Raw genomic sequence first — 16,851 nt, 5'->3', positions numbered from 1 at the left:
TAGGCTATGTGAGTGTGAACGTGCAGTAAGTCTGACAATGAAAGTGACAGCGAAAGTGTGTCAGTGAGAGGTTCTGTTCAGATAAGTGTGGAATCCTGGGGGAAAAAGGCGCCCCTGCGCCCCCGCCCCGCCATCTGCGCACGTCTGTCTGTATGAGTGTCTGCTGAGCGTCTGTCTGTATGAGTGTCTGTATGAGTGTCTGCTGAGCGTCTGTCTGTATGAGTGTCTGTTGAGCGTCTGTCTGTATGAGTGTCTGCTGAGCGTCTGTCTGTATGAGTGTCTGCTGAGCGTCTGTCTGTATGAGTGTCTGCTGAGCGTCTGTCTGTATGAGTGTCTGCTGAGCGTCTGTCTGCTGGTCCATGTGTCTGTTATGTCGTCTGTCCTCACAGAGTTTAATCACAGATGGCGTCATATGGCATGCAACACTCAGAGCACTAAACTTTTTTCCCCTGTCTTTTTTCACTTAGTGGTGAAAATTACAACTTTATTTCAACTTAAAACAGACTTGTTTGATGATAACAAATAGCACATGACATGTATATTACAATGTTGTGGAGTGTTTTTCAAAATAATCCCTGTTCCCATGTGTGATGAAGTAGGACAGTTGTTAGGTCTGAAGTGGTGTCCTCTGTTCTGAAGAAGTATCTCTCAGGCTTGTCACGGCAGTGCTCTGATGTGGTGACATGGTCTATGTGTCTGTGTTTATGTGTGTGTGTCGCTTGTGTCACTGTCTGGGAGGCCATGTCTTTGGGCATGCCAGCTACCCTGCCCTGTACCCTGTGTGTCTAATCTACCCATGCTTGGTTCTCACATGTTCTCACACTCTTAACTTGTCTTTTCCATGTTTCCTCCTCCTCCTCCTATCCCTCCCCAACCCTCTACCTCTGACCCCCCTCCACGCTCAACATGTCTATCCCCATCCCTGCATGTGTGTATGTGTGTCTCCCAACCTCTCCACTCTACATTCACACTTACCCTTGGTGTTTGTCCTCTTCTCTATTTCCTGTGGTTTGATCACTTCCCATTCCTCTGTATTTGTACGGCCTCTTTCTCTTCCTGTGTGGTTGGCTTCTCTACTCTCTGTGCTTCTTTCCCCCCTATTCTGGTTGGGTTCCCCTATTTCACTGCTGCTGCTCTCTACTTTCAACTCCAACTTGGAAATGTCCTCATCTTAACCTCTGCCCATCATATAAACTACCTATCTCTCTTATATGAACTCTACCCATCATATAAACTACCCGTCTCTCTCATATGAACTCTACCCATCATATAAACTACCCGTCTCTCTCATATGAACTCTACCCATCATATAAACTACATATCTCTCTCATTTGAACGCTACCCATCATATAAACTACCCGCCTCTCTCATATGAACTTCACCCATCATATACACTACCCATCTCTCTCATATGAACTCTACCCATCATATAAACTACCTGTCTCTCTTATTTGAACTCTACCCATCATATAAACTACCTGTCTCTCTTATTTGAACTCTACCCATCATATAAACTACCTGTCTCTCTTATTTGAACTCTACCCATCATATAAACTACCTGTCTCTCTTATTTGAACTCTACCCATCATATAAACTACCTGTCTCTCTTATTTGAACTCTACCCATCATATAAACTCTACCCATCATATAAACTACCCGTCTCTCTTATTTGAACTCTACCCATCATATAAACTACCTGTCTCTCTTATTTGAACTCTACCCATCATATAAACTCTACCCATCATATAAACTACCTGTCTCTCTTATTTGAACTCTACCCATCATATAAACTACCCGTCTCTCTTATATGAACTCTACCCATCATATAAACTACCTGTCTCTCTTATTTGAACTCTACCCATCATATAAACTACCTGTCTCTCTTATATGAACTCTACCCATCATATACACTACCTGTCTCTCTCACATGAACTCTACACATAATATAAACTACCCGTCTCGCTCATATGAACTCTGCCCATCTCTTGCTCTGCTTCTCTGGCCCATTCTTCACTGTACCTCGCTACCCTTTTTCATTTCACCTCATCACTCTCTCCCATATCTATCACTACACATCCTCATTCAATCTCACACCTTCTCCACCTCTTGCTTCATACATGTGGTTTATATGATATCACCCTCCCTTATATAATTCCCTTCACCCTGCCTGACCATATTCCCTGCCCCTTCACCACCCTCTCACCCTGGCCCCACCCCACTGCAGCAGTGTGAACAGCGCCCACAGTAGCGCCTCCCGCTCCTCCGGAGGCTCTCAGACTCACTCACCCAGTTCGTCCTATCGCTACCGCAGCCTGGCCCACCCGCCACCGGGGAACGCTCACCGCCTCAGCAGCGTCTCCTCCCACGACTCAGGCTTCATATCGCAGGACGCCAACGTCTACTCCAAGCCTCCCTCGCCCATGCCCTCTGACATCACCAGCCAGGTATGACTGCCGCCACGGATGTCGCTGCGGTGCTGAGACGTAGCTCCGCCCCCCTCCTTGGTTTCTATTTCCTCAACCCTTCTGCCCGACGTCTCTTGGTTTTGCGTTCACTCCGCCTCTTTTTTGACCTCTATGTCCCACTGCAGAAGTCATCAAGCTCTGCATCCTCAGAGGCATCCGAGACTTGCCAGTCAGTCAGTGAGTGCAGCTCTCCCACAACGGTGAGTACAACAGCTGCCTGGCACTCCTCTCCTAACGCGTGCAAACCTATTGGATCACACGATCCAATATCAGTCACACGATTAACTGACTTTGAAAAGAATGTGAATGCATAGCCATGCTCGTTTTAGTCATCTGTGTCTTGCATACTGTATTGTTGTGCTGTATATGTGTATGAGAGAAGCTGGTAAAACTGACCGGCAGGATGGGGTCTCCCTAAGTATGTGTTCTTCATCAGTCCAGGTCAACTTGTGGTCATCTGCTCTGTCACCGCTGATCTCTTGTCTTTGCCCTCTTTTCTTCTGCTACTCATGCAGTTTGTGTATGCGTGCGTTTGGGAGTGCACATGCACGTACTCTTGTGCATGTACAGTATGTCTCTGTGACCCAGAGGTCACATCACAAAGGCTCCTCCCAAAAGCCTTTGGCGTTGATGGACGCTCTGACGATCCCGATCTTGTCTCTCCGTTCCGCAGTCTGGCTCGTCCTTCGCTACCTTCCGCCCTGCTCTCTCTCACACTGGCTCCATCAGGCCTCTCTCTGTCATACTTCCTGCGTCCCCACCCTATAACTACTCCCCTGGATCCAACACTACCTCTCCCACATCAAAGGTTCCTTGCTGGAAGGTTTGTTTTCATCTGTACACTTTTCTTTGCAGTTTTTAGTTCTTTTTTTGAATTTTTTTGTTTTGTGTTTTCATTTGTGCTCCTTGAGTTAACGCTTCTTCACCAGGTTTTTCTTTTCATTTCACCATCTGCTTAACTCATTCGTGACTTCGTTACTTTGCTCCCCGACCTGTGTGCCTTTTGTGTTGTCGTTGGCCATCAGTCTCACCCCCTGGTTTCAAATCTACTGTGTGGTGATTTGCTAAACTGAGCAGGCCCTGGGTGTCACCCATTTCACCTTTCCAAGTCTCACAAACTCAAAAGGCTTCAAACCAATAAACCCACTCATCAATTTGGCCCAATACCAAACACTCACACACACACACGATGAGGAATCCTCCCCCACACTACCCCCCACACTGTACCCAGATGAAAGGCGTCAAACTGCTGGATAGTGGACGGGTCTCTCTCATTGGAGAGTTTGCTCTGTTGCTTTTCACTGCTTCTTATTAATCACACCCACCTCTTCAGGATTGGTCCAAGTCAGGTTCTTATGAGCAGCCATTGGCTGCCACGCTTCAGCGGAGGAAGGAACCCCTGGATAGGCTGAAGGAGAGCGAGGCATCCCCGGGCTCCCAGGGATATGCTGGTGCTCACCCAGACGATGTCCAGAGGTCCCGAATGACCCCCGCCACCATCGCTGCCAAGGTAACAGAGAATATGCAGATTTACCTCGCAATGGTGGTGAATACAAGACACATGCTGCTATAACACAACTGTTGGATTTTAACCCCAGATTGGAGTTTGGTGGTTATAGTCCGTCCATTGTGCTTGGTAGTGGTCCTGTGCTCCTACCATGTGATAAGTGTTTGCTAAGGCTATTGATTGCGATACGGTTAGATCCTTAGTCATCATCCTAACCATGTGTCAGTCCACTAGTCCCGTGTAGCTCTGTCGGTAGAGCATTCGATTCCCACGGTGGGACCAGTGAGAACAAAGTATTGAAATGTATACACTCACTGCTGTAAGTCGCATGGGATAAGAGTGTCGGCTTAATGAATAAAAACAACGTGTTGTCGCTTCCTCCCAGCACGGCGAAGAGGTGTCTCCAGCAGCCAGTGACCTGGCCATGGTCCTGACCCGTGGTCTCAGCATGGAGCAGCAGAGGAGCAACAGGGACTCCCTGCAGTACTCTAGTGGCTACAGCACCCAGACCACCACGCCCTCCTGCTCCGAGGACACGATCCCCTCTCAGGGTACCACTCTTGACAAGTACACTCCTTCGCTCGTAGAGTAAACATCCAATACATACAGAAGTCAACCTCACGTACATTAACCAACAGAGAATGCACTCGCTGTCCTCTCTCAAGGAAACCGTCCCCAACAGCATAATACATGCAATACTCATCCTCTGAATAACACACCACACCCCTCTATCTCTCTCTCTCTCTCTCTCACCCCCAGGGTCGGATTATGACTGCTACTCTGTGAATGGAGATGCTGAAGGTGAGGCGTCAACGGACTTTGACAAGTCCTCCACCATCCCCCGCCACAGCAACATCGGCCAGAACTACCGACGTATGATCCAGACCAAGAGGCCGGCCAGCACCGCTGGTCTGCCCAGTGGGGCCCAGGGCGGAGTGCCTGGAGGGGGAGGGGGCATTGGGACCCCTGGGACTGCCACCATCCGCAGAACCCCATCCACCAAGCCGGGTGTGAGACGCACCCTGTCCAACGCGGGCCCCATCCCCATCCGCCCGCCCATAGTGCCAGTGAAGACACCCACGGTGCCTGATGCTCCTGGGGGGTACCCCGGGCCTCCGGTACGTGTGGGCAGTGAGGAGTGTGTGTTCTCCGTGGCGGATGACTCCTCCCCCAACGCGTTGGAGTATGTGAAGGCCTCTCCCAAGCGTCTGAGCCTGCCCAACACAGCGTGGGGGTCTGGGGGAGCGATGGAGATGAGTGTGTATGTCCAGCACGGCTCTGAGGAGGACCAGATGATAGCCGCTAACCGCCACAGCCTGGTGGAGAAGATAGGAGAGCTGGTGGCCAGTGCCCATGCCCTTGGGGAGGGACAGTTCCCCTTCCCCAACCTCCCTGATGACCCCCCGCCTGGCCCGGCCCCCCAGCATGACCCACATGCCCCCGGGTCAGGCACCGACGTGCTGGTGTCCATCCGCAGGGGCGTGCGGCTCCGCAAGACCGTCTCCAACGACAGGTCAGCGCCCAGGATTTTGTGATGGTGCACAACGGAGCGGAGGGAGCGCAGCCTGCACCCACCGAGGTGCCTCAACCACTACATACAGTACTGACTCTGTAGTAAAGAAGTCAATATGACAACAGAAGATTACCACAAAAAAAGTTTAATTAGAAGTAAATGATAAATAACAATAAAAATGCTGATAATGAAAAAGTAAATGAATAATGAATAATAATGACAGGCTCTGGCCACTATAACTCTATCGTGTCTGGGCGCATGTTTGTTTAATTAGCACCACCATCACCACGGGATCCTCAGACTGTATATAGAGACTCTGTCTGGACTGGACTGACTGCTGAGAGAGGGACTGTTTATAGGAACCTGGACTTCCAGCCACCCTCTCCACCTCCTCCCACAACCTCCCACTCCTCACCCAACCTCTTACACCCCCCCCCCCCATTCTAGAGTAAAGCAGAGGGAAGCAGGTGGCAGAGAGACAGATGAAAAGTGGGGTCAATGGGGGCTCCATCGCTCCCTCTCCCTTTGGCTCAGGTCACAAGGCTCTGACGACGCACTGTTAGCTTTAAACCATGGCTAGCAGTGTGCGTGGGGGGGCGTGTGTGTACGAGGTGGGCAGAGTTCTGCTGCAGGTCAGCTGGTTGTATTTGAGAGTGGGGCTTCTCTCCTCTGTGTCGTTTTGTTGTTACCCTCACACTGGGCACACACTGGCTAAATCAACGTTGTATCCACGTACTTTTTACGAAGTTACATTGCACCAACGTGGAATAGACATTGAATTGACGTCTGTGCCCAGTGGACTGTTTTTATTGTGACATTTGATTTCCTGTTACCACTGTGTGAGAAACCGCAAAATGAAGCCAGGCGTATATATTTTCTAAATCCAGAGAGAACATGTTAATAGGAAATGGAGCAATACATGCGTTTTATTTTCTGCTTGCGGAGTGGAGGAGAAACAGAAGCTGTTATCTTAGGTTTAGGTTCTCTTTTTTTAACTTTCAGGCAATCATCAGGCATGCTCAAGTACACATGACAGTTGCTGTCTAACTTTGGCCCTGGACTTTTCTCAAGTCCTTGCCTGATGTGTTAAAAAAAACCTGAAAAATCATGGAAAACTGAAGCACTTTGAAGGTTAATTTCTAGTGTGACCACTAGGAGTCAGTGTGGTCACACTATGTGATGAGACGAGGGTGCTGGGGGAGTGAGGCAGTTGGTTGCCATGCGGTGTGCTGAATGCGTGCCACGGACCAGTGAGCGAAGCAGCTCAATTGGTGAGAGAATAGGAGGATCGAAAAAGGAAGTGATAAAGAAAGGTGGGAAATGGGAACGGAAGGATACTGGATTGCGGGAATAGTATTGTACAATGGGTCCGTGCTGAAAAATGTTGAATTCCAAAAACGGATTTATAATGTAGATCATAACATTTATGTAAAGAGGGGGATGGTAAGCTGCTGTACTTGTCATCACCTGTTGTGAGTCTCAAACATGAGATCCATAGCTAATTTGAACCTTGTGCAGACTTACACAAGCTGGCTTTGCTAAGGACATTAGAATGAAAGAGTGACTATAGCCAGGGAGAAACAGTGAGGATAATGTAAGGGGTTGCCAGATTGGGAGGAAGAAGGGGGGTATTTATGTTTACAGAGTTAGCTGGAAGAGAGTTGATGCAGCGGAGAGAGGTGGAAGGAGTATTTCACTGCCTGTTCATACAGTAAGCCCGAGTTCAGGGTCAGACGCACAGGAGGAAGTCAAGACTAGAAACTGTATGAAAATAGAGTAACCTTTCATAAAATTATGTTGCCATATTTTTGCAATAATGTTATGCTGTAGTCTTGCTTTTAGCAATATTTTTTTATTTTAAATCATCTCCAGAGAACAGTATATCACAGTGACATAGGTTCTGAGCAGGCAGAGAGAGCATTTTTCTGACCGTTGTGCTGTAGGGTAGTGATGAACTTCATGGGTTAGTCCATGCTCCCTAGCAGTGACTGTTGATGTACTCCCCTTGACAGCAATGGCCATTACGAAATGTGTCTCAATGCTTATTTATTTATTTCGCCTAAACGGAGCACTGTTTCAGAAATGCCTGTGGCTGTTTTAAAGCGAGGATCTGCTTTGAGAAGGTGAGAGAAACACCTGCTGTTGTAGAATATCGCTCATCTGCCGGAGAGAACTTTTCTCATGAACTCCGAAATAGTACTCCAGCGAGGGGCTGAAGAGGGCATGTGTGTGTGGGAGTAGGTGAGTGTGGGGCGGAGTGGCGGAGGAAGGGGAGGGACCAGCAGTGTGGGTGGAAGTGACCAGCAGCCCAGGGTGGAAGTGACCTCCCCTGCCACAGTGCATTCTGGACCAGAGGATGCTCATCCAGAGAATTTCTGCCAAGCACAGGTCATAACGATGTACATGTATATACACATATATACATGCATATACTGTATAAGAAGGTGAACACTTAATTGTGCAAGTCAAATCGCTAGAATTTTTCAAAAGGAGTTCAACTCACATTATTTCGCATTACGGAATTAAAAAAGGCAAATGTCAAATGTACAGTGTATGACAGCAATATGGGAGTGTGTTTATTAGCCAATTTAACAATGCAACTTCTTATCTAACAAAAAAAGGTAAACATGTTTACTGTCTTTTTAAATGTGCAGATGTAACTGGCAATTATTCTGTTCCAATTTCTTGTCGTGCTTGGATTACTCTGCTTCATTCTGAGTGTGTGTGACGCTCCTTGCCGTTCCCGAGAACCCAACTCTGTAAGCGTCACTTCTGTCAGAGCATTAGAGCGAGAGAAAGACAGGATGTGGCACAGGGACAAGACAGGGTGAGTGAGACAGGGCTGTTGGCGAGTGTGTGTTTGGCTGGGACTGAGAGGACCCCTACAGGGGAGACTACAGGGATGTCATTCTCAGTTGTGTCTCTCTGTCTGGGATGAGGTGACACTCTCCCAAGACCCCATGGTGGATGACTAGCAGTCACCTCACTCCCTCACACTCCCACAGCTGGGCTGTCTGGGTCCAGACTCTCTTTCCTCACTATCCCTTGGTTCTCGCCATCCCCCCGCTGGGCACAGACGTCAGTTTAACGTCTAGTTTTGATTTACATTTGGTTGAGTTGTCATCTAACAAGAATTCAATATGAAATCCCCAAAAGATATCGCAATGTCATTGGATTAAGGTTAAAAGTTGGGTGAAAAAAAGACGGAATGCCCTGACGTTGATGACTTCTTGCAGATTCAATTTGTTTCCCACGTTGATTAAACGTCATCACTTCGATTGAAATGGGTTTGAAATGACGTGGAAACAACGTTGATTTAACTAGATTTGGCCCAGTTGGCTACCCCCACTTTTACTCAATGAATGAACGTGTTGCTTTTAAACCTCTTATCCACCCATCCACCACAACTCCAACTCCTACTAGCAACTCACTCCATAGGCTGCCTCAGCATCAGTTCTTGAGCCAGAGCCAAATCCAAACCCCCAACAGGGCTTTGACTGAAGCCCTTTCCCGCTGGGTGCTAATGCAAGGACAGGGAATAACTTAGTCGTCACAACAAAAAGCTAGTTCCACATTAAAAGTACAGCACTTCCTTGAGAACAAGATATGTCTCACGCTGGCTGGATTATAGCTAATGAAATCATTTTAATTAAGCCTTAACTTCACTCGAAGTGAGTGTTAATTTGTGATAAGTGCCCATTTGACTTATCTCTCTCTCGAATCGGGTGAGTTGTTTGTCTGTGTATCCTGTTGTGCTAGCCACGGGTGGCGTGTCCATGGTGTTAGTACTGTCGTTGTGGGGAATGGAGCAAATGGGTTGATGGGAGTGTTTAAGCATAATATAATTTTCTCTTCATGTTGAGGGAAGGTTACACAGTGCTGTGTAGAGATGTATTTTTCACTTCTTTGTCTCTGCAATACAGCCTCGGTCGCAAATTCCACTTATTTAAATCGCTTTTTGAATACACTTATACAGGTCTCTTTCACAATTTCAATAGAGAAAATGTGCTTTCGTTGCCTTTTGAGTTTCACTGCGTGCGATTTAATACCTTTCCCCCCCGCTAAGCTATGTAGAAATAACAATGGAACTCATTCATAATGTAGGATACTGGATATGTAACAGGAGTCTATGGGTCTCATTGGTCTCCATGATGCCTTGCCTAACACAACACTCTTGCCTAACACTCTTGGTCCTGGATAAGAGCTTGGTTAATCAGCCTTATTACTGTAAGAACATTTAAGAAAGAGTGCGTGACTGTCAGGAAAACCTCTGGACTATAGTCATTCTGGCCAACATAGACCGTAACACTGTATGCCTTTATAGTTTAGGCTGGTGTTAATGTGCCACCAGTAGACACACAGCCGTACTGTGACCTTGCAAATCGCTTTGCGCCGTTATACGGTGGCCAAACAGCCCAACCCCTTTTATTTTAACTAGCTTATAATTACTATGTTCAAGCATATGTGAGAGCAGAGATTGAATCAAGCTGGGCAGCTATGGGGTGTAGGTCCTGTATGGAGGTTATACTGTACGTGGTCTAGGAGTAGTTTGTTTACATTGTCTACAGGCGTTGCGTCGGTGCGTCTTCGTGCTCGTGAAGTCTGCCCTGACGCATGTTGAGGATCTCTGACACTGACGGGGAAACATAGACTCTTGACACAAGGTGGCTACACGCCCACTCTCCCACCCACACACAGCCTGTCCCCGTCTATTTAAAAAGGCCAATAAAGTCACCCCACAACGATGTCACCATCCGTTAACTCAATGCTGTCAGCTCCTGAGATGTAGTCAGGCAGGGAGGAGGTGACTTCCAGGTGCCATGGTAACAGAACTGAATGTCTTATCACTTGTGGATTCTCTGTGGTTTCTTCTCTCTTCCCCTTCCGCTTCCCAACGCCCAATCCAATATGAAAGCTAAACCACTGCGTCTGTGAACTTGACCGTCGCCACAGTTTTTAATGAAGTCATTATTTTCATTACGGTGTTGTGAAGAGATATGATGTGTGCATATGTTTTTGTACAAAAAAACCCCCTCCCTCCAATGGAGTCACGTAACGCTACAGGTGCTGTTGTCTGTCTTCTACCTTCTCTCCTTCTCTTCTTCTTTAATTTATTGTGCCCTTTTTTCCAAGGCTGTTTTGCCTCTGTTGCTGATGACAAGTCTTTCTTTTTGTAATATTAATCCTTTTAATTTTGTTAACTTTAGTCACTGCTAATGTAACAAAACGCACTGTGATGATTCCAGTATTAATAAAAGTTGTACTTAAACTGTGCATGGGTTTGAGAGACAAGAGTCCTTCATTTGGCGTTTTAAAATGTGTTTTAGTGGCATTGACAGCTCTCAGTGTTATGCTAGAGGGTGAGAGTTGATACAGTAGGTAGAGCCAAGCGTTTGTTCTGTTTTTGGTTGACAGGGGGCGCCAGAGATCTGCTGGGACTAACACTGAGGATGCTTTAAGAACTCAGCAAGACAGATTCTGATTCCAGGAGGGGGATTGTCTGTCGGTAGTGCCAATTGATGCGTGTATCTCACCCAAAACTTCAATTAAGTTCAGAAGTAAGTCTAGCCTCCTGTGCCAACCCTGCGCTCGGTGTAGCTTGAAATTTCAGATTGACCAGAGGGACGGAATACTGAAGTGTTGGTCTGTCTGGTTTATTTGGTCTATATGTCACCCTAGTGTTACTGCTAGGAGATCAGGCAGAAGCCCGTCCTGGACTCCACACAACGGGTTAGTGACGTCAGTACACGGAAAACCTGTCTGTCTTCATTAAACCCCTGACGGAACAAGGACAAATTCCCTTTACGTAATGTCATCTCCCCAGCCACAATTTAAACCGCACAAAGGAAACTTTAATTAAAAATAAGTGGGGCACAATTAAGCTGAGAACGCCTGATGTTGAAACTCATGGGGACTTGGGGCCTCCGCCTGAGTGAGACTGTATGGGTAAGGCAGGGGGTTTCATTTCTGCTGTTCTTTGCTTCCCGTTTTGTTGAAACTAATTAAATGTTTAAAGGTACAAGTTGAGCTCCACTAATAGCAAGCTGGTGGAGGAGATATTGAATGAGGTATTTTGTTGTTGTAGTTGGAAGACCATGAGAGGGGTAGTAATTGCGGGGTGTAGGGTGGGATGCTTTATTGCAAGTAGGCCTAGACTACTTCCTCATCCGAACCTCATCCTCACCCATATTACTACTCCCTCCAGTGTGTTTAAGTGAGCATCCCACCGCACTCTTTAGACTGATCTGTTGGGGTGCGTCTCAATAGTCGATCAGTATCGTCTCCTCATCTCCTTACCCTGTTTTGCAATGACCTAAAAGACATGAGGATAGGTGAAACAAATTTGACGGAAGACTGCCAATGGGTTTGCTTTCCCTTGGGCATGTTTTTCAGAATGGTAGAGATGGAGGAAAGGAGAAGAGGAAAGGAAGCCACTTTTTGGACTATTGAGATGCCTCTTTCTCAATAGGGCACCGTTATATCTTACGGACTCCGTCACCTCAAACTGATGTCTATTTGGGAAGGCTGTATCAGGACAATTTAGAGTTGTGAAATCAACGCTGAATTTGGGAAAATAGATTATTGCCCCCCCCCAATTTTTTTTTTTTTTTTTTTTTTTTACAACTACTGTACATTCAAAGTTAGCTCGAGATAACAGCCTTTTTTACCAGACTCCAAACTTATGTCTAGCCTACGACTTCAAGTCCACAACTTGGGGAACTTATCAGAGCAATTCAGAGTTGTGAAATCAATGCTTGTCACGTTCCTGACCTGTTTTTCCTTTTTCTTGTATTTATTTAGTTGGTCAGGGCGTGAGTTGGGGTGGGCTGTCTATGTGTTATTTTCTATGTTGGGGTTTTGTGTTCGGCCTGGTATGATTCTCAATCAGAGGCAGCTGTCAATCGTTGTCCCTGATTGAGAATCATACTAAGGCAGCCGGGGTTTCACGTGTGTTTTGTGGGTGTTTGTTCTTGTGTCAGTGTTCCGCCACACAGGACTGTCACGGTAGTTATTTTGTATCGCATAAAGTTTTTGATAATTATTAAATCACTATGGAAACTAACCACTCTGCGTACTGGTCCGATCCGTCTCGCCACTCCTCGTCCGAGGAGGAGGATTACGACTGCCGTTACAATGCTGCATTGTGTCACGCGTATCACTAATACACCCCACATCCTGCATCTACAACATCTAGTCACATGTTGATGTCTTTCATAAGCAAACCTGATCAAGCGAGACACTTTGTTGCTCACTTATTTTGTTAATCAGAAGAACAGCAGAAGATGAACTTAACAAAGTCATATGCTACATTGCCAACTGGGAGGGCATCGACATTGAGAAATGCAATTTTTTACTTCAGCGGATAGTGTTCCTACTTTGGGTCAATGTCTCGTAAGTACAGAGCACTAAAAACAGTTTCTTACTTGAGATAATAGTTTAGATGTCTCGTCTTGTAGGGATACGCATACCGAACCTCTCCACGCAGTTGCAACGTGAATAATGTCTCTGAGCTCCAGAGAGACATTCACAATGTCATAAACCAGATAACAATATACTATCTCTTCATAATAACACCCCGCCCTACAGGCGGCTCTGGCTATGGAATGATAAGAGGCATAATTAAACTCCCAGTTTCTCTTAGTGGTTGGCTCTCGGTGCTCTCTTAAGTTGTTGTCAGTTCTTTCAGTGCCTGCATGTCTCTGATGTGGAAGGCAGTTTCATCTGTACAGTATGTCTCTCACATTGTCCATTAAAGCACTTTTTAAAAAACATTTCAGCCCATTTGAGACACACACACACACAGACACTTTTATCATCCTGATAAAATGAATAACAACTGGACCAGCCACAAGGCCACAGAATGACATGGTGGTTTGGGACTTATTAGAATGATTCAGGAGGAATTCATGTATAAACGTATAAATGTATAAATGTATAAACGGCAATTTCTTGCATGGAATAGCTTTAATTTCTCAGAACAAAAATGGACTGACGAGTTTCAGAAGAAAGTTCTTTGTTTCTGGCCATTTTGAGCCTGTAATCAATGATCCAGATATTCAACTAGTCTAAAGAAGGCCAGTTTTATTGCTTCTTTAAACAGGACAATTTTTTTTAGCTGTGTTAACATAATTGCAAAAGGGTTTTCTAATGTTCAATTAGCCTTTAAAATGATAAACTTGGATTAGCTAACACAACGGGCCATTAGAACACAGGAGTGATGGTTACTGATAATGGGCCTCTGTACACCTATGTAGATATTCCATAACAATTCTGCCCTTTCCAGCTACAATAATCATTTACAACATTAACAACTGTATTTCTGATCAATTTGATGTCATTTTAATGGACAAAAAAAAAAGTATATTTCTAAGTCGCCCCAAACTTTTGAACGGTTTTGTACACATTATTGAGGAAGAAACGAGAGAGAAAGGTTGAGAGATGAAAGGAAACCTTGAGTGTGGAAATCAGAAAAGATTACAGAAAAATGTCAGGCACTTTTCTGCCTTTTTTGTTTGTCACAACACAGTTGTCATGCTAGCAGAGATTGGTGCCTGTTTGCCCTGCAAGTCTTTAAAATATTAAGAAGAAGAGGAAAAAAAGGAATACTGCGAAACTAGCAATACGCCTTATCTCACTGAAAGTCTTGACGAGAAGATGGGAGAGGGGCATGAAGAAATGGTGTGCACTGTGCACGTCGGTTGTGCATCACAGGGAGAGTAACTGAATCGTACAGGGAGAGAATGTAGGCCAGTATGTGAAAGGTAGAGCGGTTTAGATACGGATGGAAGTAGAGAGAAACGAGAGAGGCAGAGGTATAGAAAGGTTGTGTTCAGTTAGACAGCGGAGGAGGCCCCCGGGGCTAAGCTACGGCTGCCAGTCTGAAGACAGAGAGATGAGTACGCTGACATCCCATCATCACCTTCCTCTCTTTGCTTTGCTGCCTGCAGCTGTCGTGAGGCTCGGGAATGGGGGGGAAAAAACGGTTTTGTCTCTTTGGAAATAAGAGGCCTCCTTACTGGATATAGTTGTGAGAATGGGCCGCTCCTCTAATACAATAATACCCTTGCTCTGTGTCTGGTGAGTGTGGAGGAGGTGGACATCTCTTTTTCAAGTCGCTCTCTGTGCGTGTGTGACTCTGACCTCTTGTCACACTGTCTTATCGAGAGCATTGCCTTGGAAGGAAGTCATTGTCAGCTGGTCAGATCTCTCAGGTGTGACTTGCCACCACCTCAGGACTGAGCAGTCAAAACATCTCTCTTCTCACCTCTCCCTATTGTCCACAGGCAATACACTCGTATTCAACCTTATCCTCCCTTTCTCGCCTTGCTACACAATTCCATCCTTTCTTGTCAACGTCTCTGTCTCTCTCTCTCTCTCTCTGTATCTCTCTTGCTCTATCTTTCTTTGCCGTCTCGCTTCCTTTCATTCCGTCTCTCTTCCACAGTGTTTGTTCTCCTTCCCCTCCCTTCATCAGTCCCAGCCTACATGGTTTCATGTGCATCTCTTGTTTCCAGATAAACAGCTCGGCCGGTCTGACTGCTAGCACAGCGGCACACAGCAGCCTGCCTCTAATTAATTGCAGCTAATGAGTAGCAGTATTTGCATATCAATACTCCCTCCCTGTCCTGTCCACACCACACCGTGTGTCCCTGGTCACTGTGCAGCTAGCGCAGCTCACCTCTCAGTGAGGAAGAGAAACCCCAGTGATGTGACACCCAAGCGCCTTTAATTCGATTTATGCAACTAATGAGGTGGAATTCCTCTTTAACTCTTCTATTCCATTCCTGTGCGTATCTTCTTTGTTTGTTTGGCCCCGCATTGGTTTTGACTACACATGGGCTTTAAATATTCCTTGAAACATTGATTTCACATGGAGTACGCTACATTGGCAATGTGAAGCCGTCTCCCTCGTGGAGAACCCACTGTCAGTAGCACCGAGCCAAGGCTGCAAAGTAGCAGCTGATCAACCAGCCGTGATCTCTGTCTGCGAGTGCTGTCTGTCTGCGAGTGCTGTTCTGCTCCATACCCTAGCCTTGGGGTTAATGGTCTAGTGTAGCCACAGCTGCTGTTACAGTGCGATTATGAGATGAGCGGATCTGAGGCCTCAGCCTCTTTAAAGCTGACGAGCAGTGGGAGACCTCTTATTGGATGAGCAAAGTTTTCCCAAGGCACCAGTGAATGCTGTGAGACTGAGGCCAACGGGCTCTCATTGCCCTCTTGAGGAATGTAGGGTGTTGCTGGAGTGACATTACTTTTTTCAACTGATATCTATCAAAACAGGAGAAAGGACTGACAAGCCACTCAACTACAGGGGCTGACCTCTTGTCTGGCAGATGTATAGGACCTGTCATTCATTTAGTTCTGGTTTTCTGAGAGAACATAATGAAAAACGGACTTAATTAGCCTCTTGTTAATTGCGACTTATCCTAGACTTGTTTTCTGTGAGTGTACTTGAGAAGTGTTTATTCGGGCACGGTTTACTTTTCAAGGAGGTAATGTGGCTAATTGGAATTATATTGAAGTTGTGTACACTGCAATTGGGTTGTTTTTCAGTCTCAGAAGTGTGAAAGTTACCATCTCCAATTACAGACTTGAGATAAAATGAAATGCAATAATAACACTAAAACCGAAGTGGGAAGACATTTAGAATGGTTGCACACCTTGTACTCCAGCAGCAACCAGCTGAGGAGCTTTAGGAGAAATCACGCTCAAAATAGGCTTTGTATACGTGTGACAGTTGGATAAATGAGATACACGATGACTAACGCAAATTCACACAGGCCAATTTAACCTATAGCCCAATAAGTATGACAGTCAAATGTATTTCATCTGCTATTTCCATCAATGATTAAAAAGCATTATTTTGCAATGGGATTTTTATTCTCCCAGACATTTTGGCCGGCAACAGTTCTATTTTCCGGGATTTACATTTGTTTTAATCGGCAATTGCTTGCCAACTAAAACCCTGATGATAACTATTATAGGGTAACGTAAATCGTCATAGCTACATTCTTCTCTACCACAGATTCCCACCAGGTTTCAGACTCCAGGATGGGAAAAGGCTTACAACAAAGAAACAGATGAAGGCAGAGACAGAGTTGTCGATTTCCATTGTTACTTGTAATGTTGAAAAGGAAACAAAAGGACAATCGTGTCCTTCTAATTGAACTATCTAGATGACGACTCACCACCACTAGAATAGTTGTTTTTATGTTATTGAGTAGGCTTATATATTTGTTGAATCCAATTCATCCAATTCTAAATCTAACAATAAAAATCCTTGTAATTTTTGTAAAAATATTAGGTATTTTTACATGTTGCAATAAAGTTGACTAAAGCCGGGTGTACCCTACACGACTTTCAAA

The 16,851-nt window shown here is 45.7% G+C and overlaps 1 protein-coding gene across 2 annotated transcripts in view; it reads left to right on the top strand.

Annotated features, from left to right (window-relative positions):
- The window catches only part of LOC129854048 (protein MTSS 2-like), an 84,357-nt gene extending 73,598 nt beyond the window's left edge, over positions 1-10,759 (top strand). The window contains exons 10-15 of one of the 2 annotated variants that reach the window (XM_055920673.1): positions 2,225-2,444; positions 2,591-2,665; positions 3,139-3,288; positions 3,799-3,975; positions 4,358-4,523; positions 4,732-10,759. In XM_055920673.1, coding sequence (XP_055776648.1) covers positions 2,225-2,444; positions 2,591-2,665; positions 3,139-3,288; positions 3,799-3,975; positions 4,358-4,523; positions 4,732-5,507 — 1,564 coding nt within the window. In that variant the 3' untranslated portion in view covers positions 5,508-10,759. The remainder of the gene's footprint in view (positions 1-2,224; positions 2,445-2,590; positions 2,666-3,138; positions 3,289-3,798; positions 3,976-4,357; positions 4,524-4,731) is intronic. The other variant, XM_055920674.1, reaches the window with a different exon arrangement.
- Positions 10,760-16,851: the final 6,092 nt, after the last annotated feature.

This window comes from Salvelinus fontinalis, chromosome 4 (genome assembly GCF_029448725.1).
Source record: "Salvelinus fontinalis isolate EN_2023a chromosome 4, ASM2944872v1, whole genome shotgun sequence".
Taxonomy (NCBI): domain Eukaryota; kingdom Metazoa; phylum Chordata; class Actinopteri; order Salmoniformes; family Salmonidae; genus Salvelinus; species Salvelinus fontinalis.
The sequence above is the reverse complement of the archived record's forward strand: the minus strand, read 5'-3'. Positions and strand labels throughout refer to the sequence as shown.